We start from the raw sequence: 20,251 nt of genomic DNA, 5'->3' as shown, positions 1-20,251 counted from the left end.
TAAATAGTCGAGAATACTCGACTTCAACCAAACCATACACAATTAGTAATTTAGCATAAATTCTCGACTTTTTCATATTAGTCGGGTAAATAGTCTAGAATACTCGACTTCAATTGAAATAAAAAATTATTTGAAAAATTCTTAATTTTTTCAAGTAAGTCGAGTAAAGAGTCGAGAATACCTGACTTTAATTTAACCTTATCTAATATTCATTCAGCAAAAATTCTTGACTTTTCATTGAAGTTCGGTAATTGGTTGGGAATACTCTACTTAAATTGAAATGAAAATTTTCCTTTTAATTAAGTCAGGAAAAAAGTCGAGTATACTCGACTTTGGTTGCGTTATTATGTAGAAGTCATGAGAGAGGAAGTAAACGTAAATAGATGGTTGATAAGTGCATATTTTCCATATATTTTGCTATTAATTTCTCCATCTTTTTCTTGTTTTGGTCTTAAATATTCTAGTTATTTTAGTTAATTTTTAATTTAGTAAATTATATTTTATTGTGTTAATTTTTATCTTAGTTTTATTTATTTTGTTATTTTAGATATATTCTGGAATTAAAGAGAAATTAAATCGGAGTATTCAGGAAAGAAATTTGATTGAAGATTGAGAGACAAAAGTGTACAAGAGATCAAGAATTGGAAGGAATTAGAAAATAAAGAATATTCGCCCATTAAAGCTTGTATGGGCCAAGCAAAATGAATGTTGCACATGGAGCTAAAATTGGAAAATGGAAGTAAAAAAGGAAGCCAAGCCAATTAACAAGCCAAGCCATCACATGAAAGCAAAATTGGAAAACAAATATTGCAAACCAAAAGTGGCCAGCACGTGAAAGGAAGGAGAATAAAGCCTTTTGGCTTTAGGAAATCATGGCAAAATCATTATTGGCTTATTAATTGAAGCATGAAAGTGGCGGTTATGGGCTTTGGATTTAATTCTTTCCATGCAAGGATTTAAAAGAAGCCACAATTGAAGCATTATAAAAAGGATCAAGCGGAAGCAACACAAGAGGAGAATCGGCAACCAAGAGGGGAATCGGCACCAAGAGAAACTGAACAATTTGTAGCCGCAAAGGAGAAGAAAAAATCAGCAACCAGAATTAAATTGAAGCAAAGGCAGCCGCTTGAATTAATCTCCATGATTAGTTTTGTCAATTCTTTTATTCCCAATTCAATTATGTTAGGCTAGATTTTTATTTGGTTGAGGGTGAATTCAAAACCCCGAACATGTCACATGATTAATTTTTAATTTCTATCATTCAATTTATTTAATTGAGATTGTTTATGTTCTTCTATAATTAATGTTCATGGTTTATTCTTATTTTACTTGAGTAGCCAATTAGATAGGACTTGAATAAATTCTATTGCTAGATTAAAATTCTTGATCCGTAATTGTCTTGATATTTTAATCATTAGTGGTATGTTGGAATCAGTGATTTCGATTGGAGAACATAACCTAAGTTAAATAATCCGAACTTGTGTGTTTATTGCCTAGATCAACCTAATATCTTTCTCTGTTTAATGCTTCTATTATCTTAAATTTAAAGAGCTTGTTTTAAATTATTTAATGGTTAGAGATTAGATGAAGAGCTTGTTTTGCCTAACGACACACTAAGGAAAGATTGAGACTAACAGAGCTTATTGTTGTCTACGGTTGATAATTTCAATATAAATTGATGATAGAATTGATATATTATGTGCATGTTTGGTGGTGGCGAATGATCATTTAACCAAAGTTTTCATCATTATTATTTCTTTCTCCTTTAATTAGAGTTTTTATTAAATTCTTGTTCGTAGTTTCAATTTCTTTATTTCTTACTATTTAGTTAAAAACTCATAAACCCCCCTTTTATTTATAATTGGCATTTTGGGTTATTTTCAGGGACCTCCCCTGAGGTTTAGTGTATCTACAGTCGGATAGAAAGTATGCATGTAATTACAGGGACCTCCCCTGGCGTTAGTGTTCCGTTAAATGGACTGTCAGTTGACTGTTTAAATTCCAAAAATGCCCCTCCCGCCAAAATCTATTTTGATTCATATGATTAACTGATGGATAATAGAATTCACACAAAAATATCCAATGGATAAAAAAAAATTACACACTAAAAAAAATAAACATTTTTCTGCCAATATTACCGTTGTAAATAAACGGTAATATTCAGCAGCAGAGCCTATAAATGGAGCCTTTTGTAGGCTTAATAAATCACCATAGCACACTCTCTTCTTCTTCTATTTCTTTTAAAAAATTCTTAAAAACTTTGGTTCTGCAATTTGTTCAAACTGATCACTCATTCAGTTGAACTCATCAACAAAATCATTCAAAAAAATCAAGCTTAAACACTGCCTGAAAGCCATGGATTCTCAAAGCTCTAATACATCAAGCACATCAACCATGGAACAAGTTTATGAGCCAGCTTGGAGGAACTTTGTTAATGGAAAGCTCATTAGGTTTTCAAACCGTATATGCAAATGCCGTATGAGAGCTGAAGTAAAGATATCTGAATCAGATAACAACCCTCACAAGCTTTACTATAAATGCATGAACAAAACAAACTGTGGGTACTTCAAGTGGTGGGTTCCAGAAAGGAATGATTTCAACAATGGAGCTTTTTTTGAAGGAAATATGACTGCAATTGTGAATGTTGATGCCCTGCATGCTATTGAAGCTAATGTGAATGAAGTGAAGACTCTAGTAAAGAAGTTACAAAAATCTAGATTTAGTGAAGGGGCTGTGAAGATGATGATGTACTTGAATCTAACATTCTTTATACTCAATCTACTAATGCTTAAGATGTAATAGCTTATGTAATCCTATCTATATCTATGAAAGGCTATAGTAAAGTGTAGTTGTTCTAGTGCTTTTCAAATGCTATGTGGCAAAACCTAGTTGGAAGCCTATAATATCAATGAAATCTAGTCGAACTCCTTATATGCACTACAATATTAGCATATATATGATAGATAAGTGATAATTACAATAATAAGTAAATAATATACTTTAACTTATAAGAAGCAAAATCAGATCAATAACAAAAAGCATAATGAATAACACAAATAATATATACTTTAACTTATAATTTCATATTCATTCCAGCAGTATCAAATGTCATCAATGGCTGAATTCGATCAACCTATACAAATCAGCAGTAGCCAATGTATATAGTAGCAGCATGCGTGTGTTTATACATAAACATCACAAGTACAAAATAAACAAAAACTCAAACCTATATCTATGGTTGAGTGACAAAAAGATGATACAACATCTTCATCATTCTAATGCTTACAATTTAAGGTGATGCATCATCTAACCCCTCAAAAATATTTTGTAGATGGGATTAGCTTGGCTTCTGCTGTCTTCACTTCATAAGTACAGCTTGATGTTTTCAATGCTATTGGATGCATTAATTTACTAGTGATCACTCCTGAGTAAGTTGTCCTTCATGATTAAAGTAAACAAATTAAAACGTAACTTGTGGTTGTATTAAATCATGAAAAAAAAAACTAACATTCTGGACACTATTCTGTCCAGAATGTAAGTTAAAACATGCTGTCAAGATTACATACCATTTCCATGGACACTATTCTGGCTGAGATTCACAGAACCAGTAGTAGCAGTAGATCCCAATGACTCTCCTTTATCCTATATGTAGACAATTAAATAATGGATTAGTATAACACAATTTATAATAAAAGCAATATACACCAAAATTACAAACAATGAATAAATATGACCTGATGGACTTTCTTTTTCGGAAATTTCTTAGTTTTTCCCCCTCTCTCAGTAACTTTGCAGCTTCTGACGTTGTGGCCCTACTGATCGCATTTAGAACACCTTACGCTTGAGCTCCTCTTAAATGCCTTATTTTCACCAGCCTCCTTTCCTCTTGGTTTGAGGCCTACCAGCAGCCCTTTATGACAAGTGGTGGTAACAGATTATCATGCAAAAGTAAAGGCCATCTGCTTTCATCAGGCACTGAATGCAGCTGGTGAGAATAAGTTTTCTTGAATGCAGTTTTCCTTAATAAATTATGGATGTAATCATTCACGTTATATCTCATTGCATCAATGCAACACATGGCATGCTTGCAAGGTAAGCCTGATACATCCCACTCCCCACAATCACAATGCTTCGTGCCTAAATCAACAACACACCTCTTAGAAATATCTTCCATTACTTCAAAGGTTTTGTCATGACCAAATATAACTGACAATGTTCTAGATTCAACCCTTGCTTCTATAACCTTCCTCCAAACAAATGGAGGCAGCTCATCTTGCCAAGTGTTGGCCTGCTCATATCTTTTGTGTATCAATATCATAATCTTCCTTCTAATCTCCTCAAGCATTCTTACAATGGGCATGCCTCTGAAGTTACTGATCCAATTATTAAAAGATTCAGTCATATTGTTTGTGACATGCGAACACTTGATTTGTATAGGGAAGCAATGCTTAGCCCAACAAACCACTGGAATTTGCAACAACCATTTGTGAGCAGCAAGGTAGATACTATAAATTTCAGCCATATGGTTATTGAAATAAACTTGATTTGCACTTCTGCATGCAGCCCAAAATTCTTTTTTCAGCAACATACCAGGAAACTTTTGCTTGAAGTTTGAATAAATATGCCTACAACAGTACCTTTTTAAAGCATGAGGAAAAACCCTCTCAAGAGCATTCAATATCCCCTTTTGTCTGTCACTCATAAAGCAAAGACCCTCACCACCATTACAGCCTATTTGCTCATATAGTTTCTCCATAAAGTAAGTCCAAGACTCAGTGTTTTCATTGTCTACTACACACATGGCTAACGGATATATGCCATAGTTGGCATCTACACTAACAACAGACAATATGACCCCTTTATACAGACCCTTAAGGTGACAACCATCTACACCTATAAATTGCCTACAACCTTCAAAGAATCCCCTCCTATTAGCATCAAAAAACACAAAAAAAAAATTTAAAATGAGGATTCACCCCACCACCTAACCAATCTTTTTCTAACGAGACTGTTGAACCGGGATTAGAGGATAAGATAACATTCATATACCTGAATAGCTTTGTGAAGCTAGCCTTGTGATCTTGACCGAGCATTTTCTTACTATTATTATTACTAATACTATTTTATTTATAATTGACATTTTCTTTAGTTAGATTAATTTATATTATTATTACTATTATTATTACTACTATTATTTTATTTTAAATCTTGCTTTAGAGTTGATAATAAATATAACTAGCATAGTCTATGTGGGATCGATCCTTACTCGCTTTGTACTAATTATTTATATTAGTGCTAAGGTTTTAAATTTGATGTACCTTAACGACACTACCAAATTTTTGGCGCCGTTGCCAGGGGACTAGCATTTAGTTTGTTTATTATCACTTGTTTTATTTTATTATTTTTACTTATTTTTTTCTTTCCCTCTCATTTTATTTATTTATTTTGTTTTAATTAGTTATTTTTTGTTCTATATTTAGATTTTCATGAGCATACAGGACATTTGATTGAAACTCGAACAACTTAGAGCAACCTCATCATATTCAGAACTCGATTTCGCCATCCACATTCCACTCTTGAAGACAGAGCCAGGCAGCCCAGAACCCGAACCAATGGCTCAGAACAACAATCGAACACTTAAAGAGTTGGCAGCTCCTAACTTGGACCAGCAACCCTTATGCATTGAGAATCCAAACCCTCAGGTAAACTTTGAACTCAAATCTAGGATGATTCATCTTCTTCCTACTTTTCATGGTCTTGCAAGAGAGGAGCCAAATAAACACTTGAAGGAGTTCCATGTGGTTTGCTCCACAATGAAACCAGCCGGAGTTTCTGAAGAGCAAGTTAAGCTAATGGCCTTCCCATTCTCTTTGGTGGATTCAGCCAAGGAATGGTTGTACTATCTTCCCTCTGGTACTGTCACTACATGGAATGAGATGCGTCAGCTATTTTTGGAGAAATATTTCCTAGCATCAAAAGCTGGCAGTATTCGAAAAAAAATTTGTGGAATCCGACAATATAATGAAGAGTCACTTTATGACTATTGGGAACGATTCAAAAAGCTATGTGCTAGTTGCCCCTACCATCAAATAAGTGATCAACTCCTTATTCAATATTTTTATGAGGGTCTACTCCCTATGGATAGGAGTATGATTGATGCAGCTAGTGGAGGAGCACTCGTAGATAAGACACTAGAGGCAGCCCGAAATCTCATTGCTAACATGGCTGCTAATTCCCAACAGTTCAACACCAGGAACGATCTACTGCTGCCGCCTAAGCGAGTCAATGAGGTAAGTACTACTTCGCTCTAACAACAAGTTTCAAATCTTACTTCTTTGGTGCAACAATTAGCCCTAGGGCAACAGGTGAGACCATGTGGCGTCTGTTCCATGGTCGGGCATGCGACTGATATGTGCCCTACTCTCCAAGAGGGTTCACATGAGCAAGCCAACGCAGTTGAGGGGTTCCTAGGCCAACCAAGACAAAGGTATGACCCCTATTATAATTTTTACAATGAAAGGTGGAAGGATCACCCTAATTTTAAGTATGGGAACCAACAACAAGGCATTCCTAATGTGGCACCATCTCGACCACTGGGCTACCCCCAACAGCGGGTGCAACAGCCTTACCAAGTTCAGCCACCTCCACCTCCTCAAAATCAAGGTACGTCTTTGGAAGACCTTGTAAAAGCTCTCGCTACTAACTCTATGCAATTCCAACAGACTACCCAGACACAGCTCCAATATTTAGAGAATTAAATTGGCCAATTGGGCACATCTATGAGTTAGATAGAGGCTAGAACTTCAGGAAAGTTACCTTCTCAACCAGAAATTAATCCAAAGGAGAATGCTAGCGCTATGTCTCTTAGGAGCGGAAAACAGTTGGAACCATTATTAGCTAAGCCATCAAAAGTGTCCACAACAGCATCGCACTCTGTGACCAATCCCTCCCTTGAGGCTATTCCTTTAACAAGGAAATATGATTCCCACTCTGCATTGCCAGTCGACCCATCTAGCCAAGGAAGTAACCCCTCACTTCGAATTAAGGCTATCTCAATTCCTCCACTATTTCCTAGCAGGTTTAAATAATCCAAGAAATGGGAGCAAGAAAAAAAGATCCTTGAGACCTTTCGTAAAGTCGAGGTAAATATTCCTCTACTTGATGCTATTAAACAAGTGCCGTGTTATGTAAAGTTTTTAAAGGAATTATGCAGCAACAAGCGAAAGTTGAGCGGTAACGAAAAGGTAAGTGTATGAGAGAATGTTTCTGTTGTACTTCAAAGAAAACTTCTTCCTAAGTGCAAGGATCCAGGTACTTTTACTATCCCTTGCACTATTGGCAATACCATATTCAAAAGATGTATGCTAGATTTAGGGGCCTCAATTAATGTTATGCCATATTCGATTTATAACTCCTTAAATTTAGGTCCAATGGAAGAAACTGGTATAATTATTCAATTGGCTGATAGATCTAATGCTTACCCGAAGGGGGTTGTGGAAGATGTTCATGTGCAGGTCAATGAATTGGTCTTTCCAACTGATTTTTATATCCTTGAAATGGACGATGAATCATCGCCCAATCCCACTCCTATTCTGTTGGGGCGACCATTCCTTAAGACAACCCGAACCAAGATTGATGTTCACGATAGAACCCTCGCAATGGAATTCGATGGTGAAGTGATCCACTTCAATATCTTTGAGGCAATGAGGTATCCTAGTGATGCACATTCTGTCTTTGCCATAGATGATATTAATACTTTGGTGCAGGATGATTCTAAGGAACAAGCAAATTTGATAAAGTTGGATGATGAGGTAGAGGAAGCTATGGTGATCTTAAATGGAGCAGTCACATTACGTACTAATGGGTATAATGTCTCTTACCTTGAATTGCCTTTATTAAATGAGAAACTTTTACCTTCAATTGTGCAGGCACCTACCTTAGAACTTAAGCCACTCCCAGAGCACCTGCAATATATTTACTTGGGTGAGAATAAAACACTTCCAATCATAATTGCTAAAACCTCACTTCGGTTCAACAAGAAAAGCTAATTAAGGTGCTTCGGGATCACAAGACGGCGATTGGCTAGACCATTGCCAACATTAAGGGAATTAGTCCTTCCATGTGCATGCATCGTATTTTGCTAGAGGAAGGGTCTAAACCAACGAGAGATGCACAACGCCGCCTTAATCCACCAATAATGAAAGTCGTAAAAAAGGAGATACTGAAACTCCTTAATGTGGGGATTATTTATCCCATTTCTGATAGTAAATGGGTGAGTCCTGTGCAGGTAATTCCAAAAAAATCAGGCATCACAGTGGTCAAGAATGAAGAAAACAAGCTTGTGCCAACTAGAGTTCAAACTGGGTGGAGAGTTTGCATTGACTATCGTAAACTGAATGCAGCCTCTCGCAAGGATCATTTTCCTCTGCCATTCATTGATCAAATGCTTGAAAGGTTAAGGGGTCACTCTCATTATTGTTTTCTTGATGGTTACTTAGGTTATAATCAGATCGTTATCACTCCGGAAGACCAAGAGAAAACGACCTTCACTTGCCCCTTCGGAACATTTGCTTATCGACGCATGTCGTTTGGTCTCTGTAACGCTCCTGCCACTTTCCAAAGGTGTATGATGAGTATTTTTTCTTATTATGTGGAGAACATCATTGAGGTATTTATGAATGATTTTACAGTTTATGGTGATTCTTTCGATAAATGTTTAGATAACCTTACACTTGTTCTTAAACGATGCATTGACACTAACCTTGTGCTTAATTGGGAAAAATGTCATTTTATAGTTAATTAAGGTATTGTATTAGGCCATGTTATTTCTGAAAGGGGGATTGAAGTTGATAAATCTAAGATAAATCTTATTCGTTCCTTACCACCTCCCACTAGTGTGAGGGAGGTTCGTTCTTTTCTTGGTTATGTAGGTTTCTATCGCAGGTTTATCAAAGTCTTCTCCAAGATAGCATTACCCCTCTGCAACTTACTTCAAAAGGATGCAACGTTTGACTTCAATGAAGAGTGCCAAAGAGCTTTTAAGAAGTTAAAAGAGGTTTTGACATTGGCCCCTGTGATTCAACCACCGAACTGGGATTTACCATTTGAGATTATGTGCGATGCCAGTGACTATGCTGTTGGAGCCGTGTTGGGCCAGCGTGTGGGCAAGTTTCCTCATGTCATTTATTATGCCTCTCGTACATTGAATGATGCACAACTTAACTACTCCACTACCGAGAAAGAACTTTTAGCAGTTATCTTTGCCTTAGAGAAATTTTGTTCTTATTTAATTGGATCTAAGGTAATCTTTTACTCTGACCATGCAGTTATTAGGTACTTGCTCACCAAAAAGGATGCCAAGCCGCGCCTTATTCGATGGATACTTCTATTGCAAGAATTTGACTTAGAGATTCTACATAAGAGAGGTTTTGAGAATTTGGTGGCAGATCATTTAAGTCGACTTACCTATAACGAAGATGCACTTCCATTGCATGAGAACTTTCCAGATGAGCAGTTATTACATGTAGGTATAGTTACTCCTTGGTATGCAGATATTGTCAATTACTTGGTTACCATGACAATACCGAAAAAGATAACCCGTGCATAAAAGGCCAAGATCAAGAGTGATGCCAAGTACTATGTGTGGGATGAGCCATACTTGTGGAAGCATTGTTCTGATCAAGTTATTAGAAGGTGCGTACCCGAAACTGAATTTACTTATATTCTCACATTTTGTCATACTTTGGCTTGTGGAGGACATTTTGGACCAAAGAGAACAGCCCTTAAGGTACTTGTGAGCGGTTTTTATTGGCTATCACTATTTAAGGACGCATATTTGTTTTGCAAATCTTGTGATCGTTGCAGAGAACAGGTAATTTGGGACCTAAAAATCAAATGCCGCAATCTCCCATTCTTATAGTTGAGATTTTTTATGTTTGGGGCATCGATTTCATGAGACAATTTCCTCCATCGTTTGGTAATCTCTATATTGTTCTTGCGGTTATGTTTCAAAATGGGTGGAAGCAAAAGCCACCCGAACTAACGATTCTAAGGTTGTGGTAGATTTTATAAAGAGTAACATCTTTACAAGGTTTGGAACACCAAAGACAATTATCAGCGACAGAGACACTCACTTTTGTAACAGGTCAGTAGAAGCCCTCTTTCAAAAATACAACATCACTCACAAGGTGTCTACATCTTATCATCCCCAAACTAGTGGGCAAGCTGAGGTGTCTAATAGGGAAGTGAAATCAATCCTTGAAAAGACAGTTAATCCGAATAGAAAGGACTGGAGCCTATGGGTTGATGATGCACTTTGGGCATATAGGGCTTTATACAAAGCGCCTATTGGTATGTCACCCTACAGGTTAGTATATGGTAAGTCTTGTCATCTTCCAATGGAACTTGAACATAAAGCTTAGTGGGCTATGAAACAATGTAACATGAAATTGGACGGCACCGGCCAGCACAGAAAGTTCCAATTCCAAGAATTAGAGGAAATTCGAAATGACGCCTATGAGAATTCATGAATCTATAAGGAAAATACTAAGGCTTTTCATGATAAGCAGATCTTGAGAAAGAGTTTTGAAGTTGGACATAAAGTTTTGTTATTCCATTCTCGCCTTAAGTTATTTCCAGGTAAATTACGTTCTCGATGGGTTGGGCTTTTTGTTGTTACTAATATTTTTCCTCATGGTGCAGTTGAGATCAGGAGCTTAAAGACAGGTAAAGAGTTGAAAGCTAATGGTCATAGGTTGAAGCCTTACTATGAAAACTTTCAGACACTCAATGTAGAGGAGGCTCCACCTTATGAATCTGCGTACATTGATGAGTGAAACTTGAGAATTATATCAGGCTGAGGACAATAAACCAAGCGCTTATTGGGAGGCAACCCAATGGCTGGAGAAAAGATTTTGAGAGCACGCCATAATAGATTTGATCTTTCTCCCTTTCATTCTCATTTACTTTATCCACTCTGTTGAATTTTGTTTGTTTCTGTTTGTGTGTCTCATCTCATTTCCCCATGTTTAATTATTTATTTTGTTAACTTAGGCTTACATTGAGGACAATGTAAGAATTAAGTGTGGGGGGGGGGATTTCGAACTTAGTTTTTATTGCTTTGTCTTTTTCTTTTTATAAAAAAAAAAACAACAACAACAACAACATTGTTGTGAATATTAGCCAGTGATAAGAATTTGATTGACAATTAATATGGTTCTTAGAAAATGTTGAATATTAACTTAGTTTATACTTGATTCTTGTGTTGATTTTTTCTTAATTAAGATTCTTTAAACCATGAACACTAATATCAATTCTTTCATAATTTTGACTTAGAATTTGAGATTGACGCAACCTGAGTTGAGAATTTTAAATTGAGTAAATGATTGTTTGTCTTGATTCTTATCTCCACAATACAGTGTAGTATACATAGGCACCATAGTCAGAAATAGCTACTTATAACCCTTAAGAGTGAAACTATCCTTGAGTAATTTGGGCCTATGTGCCACCAGTATGTAGATGATAATCTACCATGAGAAGAAGGCTACCTTAAGGGGTAGAGTGAAAGCTCCTGACTATAAAAAAAAAAAAGAGAAAAAAATCAAAAGAAAATGCACACAAATGCCTGTAAAAGAAAAAAAAATTGGAGATCAAGATGATAAGATTAGTTTGACCTACTCTTTTCTTTGTTCGAGGCAAAGGCTGTTGATATTGAAGATTTTGGGAATGGATTTTAATTGAATTGATTCACACACACACTATGAGAATCAAAAGAGAGATGTGATTGACTATTGAATTAAAGTTAGAACTTCGATAATATTTGAAATCTTCTTTGAGCTATATGACTTATACAATCTTTGAGGCTAGTTTTATTTTAAATTCCTTTGTTCTTTTTCTGCTATAAAAAAAAAGAAAAAAAGAAAATACAATGATGTTTGTGGGTATTATCGCTGAAGCCCTTACGAGACTATAACTCGTCCACTAGGGCCGCCTAGGGGTTTAAAGGTTTGTTGCACACGCTAAATGCAATCATGATTTCCTACGAAAGTGGACTAGTTTAGGTTTTCTTTTTATTTTATTTTTGTTCTAGGTTTGCTCGAGGACGAGCAAAGGGTAAGTGTGGGGGAATTTGATAAGTGCATATTTTCCATATATTTTGCTATTAATTTCTCCATCGTTTTTTTGTTTTGGTCTTAAATATTCTAGTTATTTTAGTTAATTTTTAATTTAGTAAATTATATTTTATTGTGTTAATTTTTATCTTAGTTTTATTTATTTTGTTATTTTAGATATATTCTGGAATTAAAGAGAAATTAAATCAGAGCATTCAGGAAAAAAATTTGATTGAAGATTGAGAGACAAAAATGTACAAGAGATCAAGAATTGGAAGGAATTAGAAAATAAAGAATATTCTCCCATTAAAGCTTGTATGGGCCAAGCAAAATTAATGTTGCACATGGAGCTAAATTTGGAAAATGGAAGTCAAAAAGGAAGCCAAGCCAATTAACAAGCCAAGCCATCACATGAAAGCAAAATTGGAAAACAAAGATTGCAAACCAAAAGTGGCCAGCACGTGAAAGGAAGGAGAGTAAAGCCTTTTGGCTTTAGGAAATCATGGTCAAATCATTATTGACTTATTAATTGAAGCATAAAAGTGGTGGTTTTGGGCTTTGGATTTAATTCTTTCCATGCAAGGATTTAAAAAAAGCCACAATTGAAGCATTATAAAAAGGATCCAGCGGAAGCAACACAAGAGGAGAATCGGCAACCAAGAGGGGAATCGACACCAAGAGAAACTGAACAATTTGCAGCCGCAAAGGAGAAGAAAAAATCAGCAGCCAGAATTAAATTGAAGCAAAGGTAGCCGCTTGAATTAATCTCTATGATTGGTTTTGTCAATTCTTTTATTCTCAATTCAATTATGTTAGGCTAGATTTTTATTTGGTTGAGGGTAAATTCAAAACCCCGAACATGTCACATGATTAATTTTTAATTTTTATCATTTAATTTATTTAATTGAGATTGTTTATGTTCTTCTATAATTAATGTTCATGGTTTATTCTTGTTTTACTTAAGTAGCCAATTAGATAGGACTTGAATAAATTCTATTGCTAGATTAAAATTATTGATCCGTAATTGTCTTGATATTTTAATCATTAGTGGCAGGTTGGAATCAGTGATTTCGATTGGAGAACATAACCTAGGTTAAATAATCCGAACTTGTGTGTTTATTGCCTAGATCAACCTAATATCTTTCTCTGTTTAATGCTTCTATTATCTTAAATTTAAAGAGCTTGTTTTAAATTATTTAATGGTTAGAGATTAGGTGAAGAGCTTGTTTTGCCTAACGACACACTAAGAAAAAATTGAGACTAACAGAGCTTATTGTTATCTACGGTTGATAGTTTCAATATAAATTTATGATAGAATTGATATATTATGTGCATGTTTGGTGGTGGCGAATGATCCTTTAACCAAAGTTTTAATCATTATTATTTCTTTTTCTTTTAATTAGAGTTTATTTTAAATTATTGTTCGTAGTTTTAATTTCTTTATTTCTTACTATTTAATTAAAAATTCATAAACCCCCCTTTTATTTATAATTGGCATTTTCTTTAGTTAGATTAATTTATATTATTATTACTATTATTATTACTACTATTATTTTATTTTAAATCTTGCTTTAGAGTTGATAATAAATATAACTAGCATAGTCTCTGTGGGATCTATCCTTACTCGCTCTGTACTAATTATTTATATTAGTGGTAAGGTTTTAATTTGGTGCACCTTAACGACACTACCAATGGTTTTTTTTGGTTATTTTTTACTTTTTACACTTTCATGAGGTATATGTATGTAATAGGGTACAAATTTGGTATTTAAGGACAAATGGGGTATATTTAAATAAAAAACCCATGAGGAGAGGTGGCCAGGGGGGAAATGAGAGTTTTTTAAGTAATTGTTATTCTTTATTAATCTAACAACAGTTTCTTATACAAAGCCAAAGAAATCCGACTAAAATAATAATTCCTGGTAACATAATAACTAACTTAGTAACTAATCCTTAATAGAAAAGGAAATAATGTAGAATTGAGACCAAGAAGGGCATCTCCAATGCTTAACACTATTATGGTGTAATACTAATATAAAAAATATATTTTTTTCACACTAAATTATTATTTCATCTATAACACATTTACACCAAATTTTACACAAAAAAAAATCTTCTTTTTATTCTCAAGAATTAATCCAATTAACACAATAAATATTACTATTAATATAGATAATTAAGTAATGAGTAATTTTATATCGATTAACAAAAAAAATATATAGAAAATTATTAAATTTTCATTTAATTAACTAAATTAGTACATTATGAAAATTAAACATTACATTAATATAGAAAAATACAATAACAATAATACTACTCTAGTTATTCGAATTACTAAATTCATCCCATAAATGATCAATTAATACATTTCGGAGTGCAATGTGAGCCTCTTTATCCTTGATTTGTTTGTGTCGAACAAGAAATTCTTAAAATCTAGTATTCTCATCTACCCTCATATCAACGATTGGTATTGGCGCTTGCATCCAATCATTAATTGTTGCATTAACATCACATTCATCTTCGATGATCATATTGTGCATAATAATGCAAGCAGTTATTGTTCAAAAAACATGATGGTCCAGCAACAATTGCAAAACATGATTGAAGGACTCTGAAATATAAGTGTGCAACCCAAGAGGGAGGTGAATTAGAATTTTAAAAATTATCCTAGCAAATCCACACAATAAGCAATCTAATGTTTTAATAAAAATTGAAAGCAATAAGTTTAATAAAAGTACAATAACTAATGAGTAAGGGAGAAGAGAAACAAACACTCGAATTTTTACGTAGTTCGGCAAACCCCGCATACGTCTACGCCTCCAAGCGATCCAAGCTTGAGGATTTCACTATCCAAGCCTTTCCAAGGCTTCAACCATTTACAATTGACTTCAAGGTGTCAATGAACCTTTACAACAAAGAGATTATCTCCCAATCTCTTCACTCAAGTGTCTCACACACTCAAACTCTTACAATTGAGATGAAGAAATGAAAGTTACAATGAAACTCACTCAATGAGTAGATATTCAAAAATGAAGAACAAGAAATGATTCAATGTTTTGTGTTTTGTAAGTTGAAGGCTCAAGATATCTCGTGTGCTTTTTGTTTATGCTTGTTGGAGAGATTGAAAATGAGTTGGATTTGAGTTCTTATAGTTTGAGCTCAAAAAGTAGCCGTTATGCACATTTTGGTCATAACCGGTTTGCCGTTTATGGACATCCAGTTAGCCGCTTAATGTTACCGTTACAGCCACAATTTTGAATTTCTGAACATTTGGTATACCGCTTTGTGAAATCCGGATAGCCGTTTATGCTCCAGAAGCTTACTGCCCAACAACCGGATTACCGTTTGTCAGGATCCGGTTAGCCGCTTTCAATTTGAATAGATTCTGCCCAAAATTCGGCTTGCCAGTTTTTCACATCCGGTTAGCCGCTTGCTACAGTGACTGCTACAGTGAAATATTTTCTAAAATTACAGTTTGATCCTAAAACTTTATAAAACTGTATTATGACCCAAAATGTTATGAAAATTTACAAATAGGTCCAATTTCAGAATTTTAAATAATGCTTTGTCAATCCCAAAACTTTCTAAAATTATGATTTCACCCAAACCATGTGAAATTATAGAATGACCTAAAAATATTTAAATAGTTTCAAATAGGTCCAAATTTGAAATTTAAAATACTATTAAAGATTTTAAAATACTTTCATTTTAGTCCAAAATACTTTAATTCCATAACATCATTTTCTTATTATAAAAGCGCAATTCATAAATCTTTGCTTAATCAATACATGTGGCTTGTTATCATCAAAATCAATATTTATAGCCATATAGGCTAACAGACTCCAAATGCACGTTCTACATCTTTCCGACATGCTTCTTGTTTCATAGCAAATAATTTCTTTTTAGGACCACGTGGATCATGGATAGTTTGTACAAGAGTAGACCATTTTGGGTAGATACCATCAGCTAAATAATAACCCATATTATATTTGTTCCGTTTAATGACATAAATCGAGCGAATGTGTTACTGGCACAAGATAAGAAATACAATAAAGGGTTCAAATTTGATTATGTATGGCCTATCCTCAAAGATATTAAAAAATTTGGTGATGATAATAGCATTGCAACACCATACTTTCAAAGGCAAAGTAGCGAATTTGTGCCATCACAATCAAATTCTCCCGTTCCGAAGTCTCCAACATCAACATCTTCTAGTCTATCATCATTTTCACTAAATATAAATGACGAGCATGTTAACGATTGTTCTACTCAACGACCCATTGGAGTAAAGAAGGCAAAAGGAAAAAGGAAAGTTGAAGATCAAAATTCACTAGTTATTAATACTATTAAAGAAGACAATCGGCAACTTTATGAAATTCTTCAAAAGGCAGTGACGATAGGCAACAAAATTATCAAATTCAAATGATACGAGCCCAAAATGGGAAAACAAAATTGGAGATGGTCACATATCGTGAAGAAAACAAAATTTTACTTAAAGATTTAAATTCGATAAGTGATCCGAGCTTGCGTTAATATTTTAAAAATGAACAAATTCAGATTTTGTAGAGAAGATCTCAGCAAGGCCAAGCATCTCAAAATACTTCCAATAATATTGACCAATATTTTGATGATATTGGAGGATCTAATAATGATATCCCAAAATATTAAATAATTGTTCTAATTTATGCTGCTAGTAGTAGTTTTTTTAATTTTTGTTAATTGAACTTTGTATTTTTAATTTTGTAATATGTAATCTAGTAATTAATGTTATTGACATTTTATTTATATTATTAATTTTCGTGTTGAATTTTTTTTATTTAACATATTAGTATAATATTCTAAAATTAAAAAATAAAATAAAAATAATAACAAAAATAATAATAATAACTTAAAATATTATATAAAATAAGACATATATGTAAATAAAAAAAAATAAAGATATTTGAGATTTTTTATTCCTATCACTAAATGAATAGTGTTGCACCATATTTGGTGCAATACTATTCATAACACCATTTTAATGTTTGTTTTGATATTACATTAGAAAAGTATTTTACACCAAAAATGGTGTAAAAATTAATTTGGTATTAATTTTGCTGTCGCATTGAAAATGGCCTAACACCATCAAAATTCTATTCGTATTCATCGTAACTAAAAAGGAAAAAAAAAGTTAGGTCATTATTGAAAAATATTAAGTGTGGTGGAAATTAACCTAAAATCTTGACTTTTAATTAGTTAATTGATCTTTAAGAAAATATACAGATACGTTTTACACTTTCGGCTATTAAAATTAAGGAAAATTATCACTGCATCACCTCTTTTTTGTCTTATGTTCATCCAACCACTAAAAAATTGTAACATGTTCTCTGTACCACCTTTTTCTTTTTTAAATTTGTATCAGCTAGCCACTTTTTAACTAACACCATTAAATAATTTAAATGAAATGATAATTTTACCCCTAAATAAATTAAAAGACCATTTTATTTTACAAAAAGTTTGAAATAGGAAAATTATGATTATAAAAATACCTCTAAATTTAATAAAAAAATAAATCCCAAAATTAGAATTTTTAACTGTTGTTCTTTCTGGTGAAAGTTCATCTTCTCAGATTGTTCTTCCCAGCCAACACCTTCAAATAAAACTTCCGATTGGTATGATAAAACCCATTTTCAAAATGTTTTAACTCAAACAGATTTTCTGATAAAGAGTCGTGCTCAAGTATTCCTTCCTTAGAAAGGAAATTTACAAAAATACCTTCAGTTATAAATCTTCCTTATCAGCTCGTAAGGAGTCAACCGAGGTTTTCCACCTCAGATATTCCAAGTTCATCTATTCGTTCTGTTGACTATACCACAAATGTTCCTCATCCAATTTATACTAGTAGTCAACATGAACAAAAACAAGAAGAGAAGGAACTTTCTCCTCCAACTTCCCCTACTTTTTCTGCTATCACAGAAAATGTCATAAATGTTATTGAAAAGAATTTTGAGCTTGATAAAAATCTTCTTCATAATGATTTTTACTCTGACTTTAATAAAGAAAAAAGACTTTGGTTTTTTAAGAATTTTTTAAATCAAAGGAAAGAAATCCAACAAATCTATTATGAATTTGTTAATCTTCATCAAGTTCATATATTGTTTTTTGATTGGTTCGAAATATATTCTTCTGAGAACAACATTGAATATCTTTTTAAAGAGTCAAACCCTATTACTATTAGGAAGAAAATTCCCGAATGGAAACTTCTTGATAGCAATAGAATCATAAAGTCTGAACACCCACCTCTTCGAAGTGTAACCATTGATCATGGAGAACCTCCTGTCCAAATCAGAGCTTCACCTTACAAAATTCCAAAGCCAAATGATTCTGAAGCCAATTTAAGTAGTATTATCCAACAGAATAATTTCTGTAATACCAAATTAAATACAATCGGAAAGCAGTTGACTAGGATAGAAAACCAATTCCAAAAGTCAACCATTACTGTTTCTTTGATTCCACCAAAATCGGATTCTGACAAAAAGCTTAAGGAACCTATTTTCAAACCTTTTCAGGTTTCGAAAACTAGCCAAAAGCTTGTTCAATAGTCAAAATCAGATTTTGCTAAAGCCATTAGAGAACAACTAGATAGGATAGAAGTTGCTTCTTCCTCATCTAGCAAAGTTCAGATAGCCCCTGATACTCCTCAATCTAGCAAGATTGGAGTATTAGAACAAGACCAAATGTCTATAGCCTCTTTTGATATAGAAGCCTTCAAAGAAGAACCTTCTACTCCTAAAGCCAACAAAATTCATTGGGAATTAGCCCTTCCCACTGTCAAGACTCCACCAGATCTAGCAATAGATAATAGACCAAGTGCATTAAATCAATCCCGATACAATGCATCTTCAGTCTATGAGTGGAATATTGACGGTATGTCCGAATACAATATCCTAGGATTGTTGCAACAAATGACAATGGCAGCCAATGCCTATAAAACCCAAGCAGGAACTTCTGATCGTGCCATATCAGAAATCCTCATTGCCGGTTTTACTGGTCAACTAAAAGGTTGGTGGGATCATCTTCTCACTAATCAGCAACAATTAGACATTTTAAATTCCATTCAAGTCGATGAAAATGGAGCCCCTATTCTTGATGAGTTCAACAATCCAATCCAAGATGCTGTTGCTACTCTAATTTTAACTATTTCCCTCCATTTCATTGGTGACCCTTCACACCTTCGAGATAAAAACGCTGAGTTACTACATAATTTAAGATGTAGGAAACTTAGTGAATTTCAAAGTTACAAAACCTCATTTTTTAGCAGACTATTTCTAAGAGATGATGCAAATCATATAACTTGGAAAGAAAAATTTCTTGCTGGATTACCTACCCTTTTAGGTGAAAAGGTAAGAAATTCCATCAAAACCCTTTATGATAACCGTATTCCTTATGATGAGCTCACCTACGGTGAACTTGTCAGTTTTGTCAATAAAGAAGGTTTAAAGATTTGTCAAGATTTGAAATTACAGAAACGACTTAAGTGGGAGCTTAAGAAGTCTAAACAAGAATTAGGCGGTTTCTGTAAACAATTCAATTATGACCCTTTTAAAACTTCTATCTCCAAAGATTGTAATGGTGAGTGCTCTACTAAACCTCGTAGGAAACATTACAAATCTAAAAATTTTAGGAAACCCTTTCGTAATTTTAGAGAACTTCCTTATAAGAAACCTTCGAGGCCTTATAAGAAACCCAAATTCTCTAAAAAAGAGTTTAAAGCCAAACCTAACACTCCTTTCAATTACAGAGAAGCTATATGTCACAAGTGTGGCATAAAAGGTCATACTGCAAAATATTGCAGAATGAACTAAAAACTTCATGAGCTTGACCTTGATGATGAGATCCTTTCTAAATTAGCCCCTCTTTTTATCGAGTCTTCTGATTCCGAGTCTTCTATGTCAGGAGACAGTGATCCATATCAAGTTGACGAGCTATTTGACTCAGATGACTCTGCATCTAGCAATAGTGAATCTGAATCTGATTCATTTTTAAAGAAAATCAATGTTTTGACTAAAGACCAAGAAACTTTTCTTGAACTTGTAAAGCATATTTCTGATCCGAATCTTCAAAAAGAATATCTTGATAAACTTTTAAAAACTTTGGATTTTA

The 20,251-nt window shown here is 33.8% G+C and overlaps 1 protein-coding gene across 1 annotated transcript; it reads right to left on the bottom strand.

Annotated features, from left to right (window-relative positions):
• Positions 1-3,898: 3,898 nt before the first annotated feature.
• Positions 3,899-5,093, bottom strand: LOC127899355 (uncharacterized). Its single transcript, XM_052432711.1, has 2 exons — positions 5,050-5,093; positions 3,899-4,928 (listed from the first exon to the last, which is right to left on the bottom strand). The coding sequence occupies exons 1-2, from the start codon at positions 5,091-5,093 to the stop codon at positions 3,899-3,901; spliced, it is 1,074 nt and encodes a 357-aa protein (XP_052288671.1).
• Positions 5,094-20,251: the final 15,158 nt, after the last annotated feature.

This window comes from Citrus sinensis, chromosome 8 (genome assembly GCF_022201045.2).
Source record: "Citrus sinensis cultivar Valencia sweet orange chromosome 8, DVS_A1.0, whole genome shotgun sequence".
In the NCBI taxonomy this organism is placed as follows: Eukaryota; Viridiplantae; Streptophyta; class Magnoliopsida; order Sapindales; family Rutaceae; genus Citrus; species Citrus sinensis.
Note: the sequence above shows the minus strand (reverse complement) of the source record. Positions and strands in the feature narration are given on the sequence as shown.

Excerpts from the sequence above, each read along its gene's own strand:
- LOC127899355 (XM_052432711.1), bottom strand. The coding sequence starts at position 5,093 with ATGCTCGGTCAAGATCACAAGGCTAGCTTCACAAAGCTATTCAG. Across the intron at positions 4,929-5,049 it reads AGCTTCACAAAGCTATTCAG|GAGGGGATTCTTTGAAGGTT; the intron begins GTATATGAATGT and ends TGATGCTAATAG.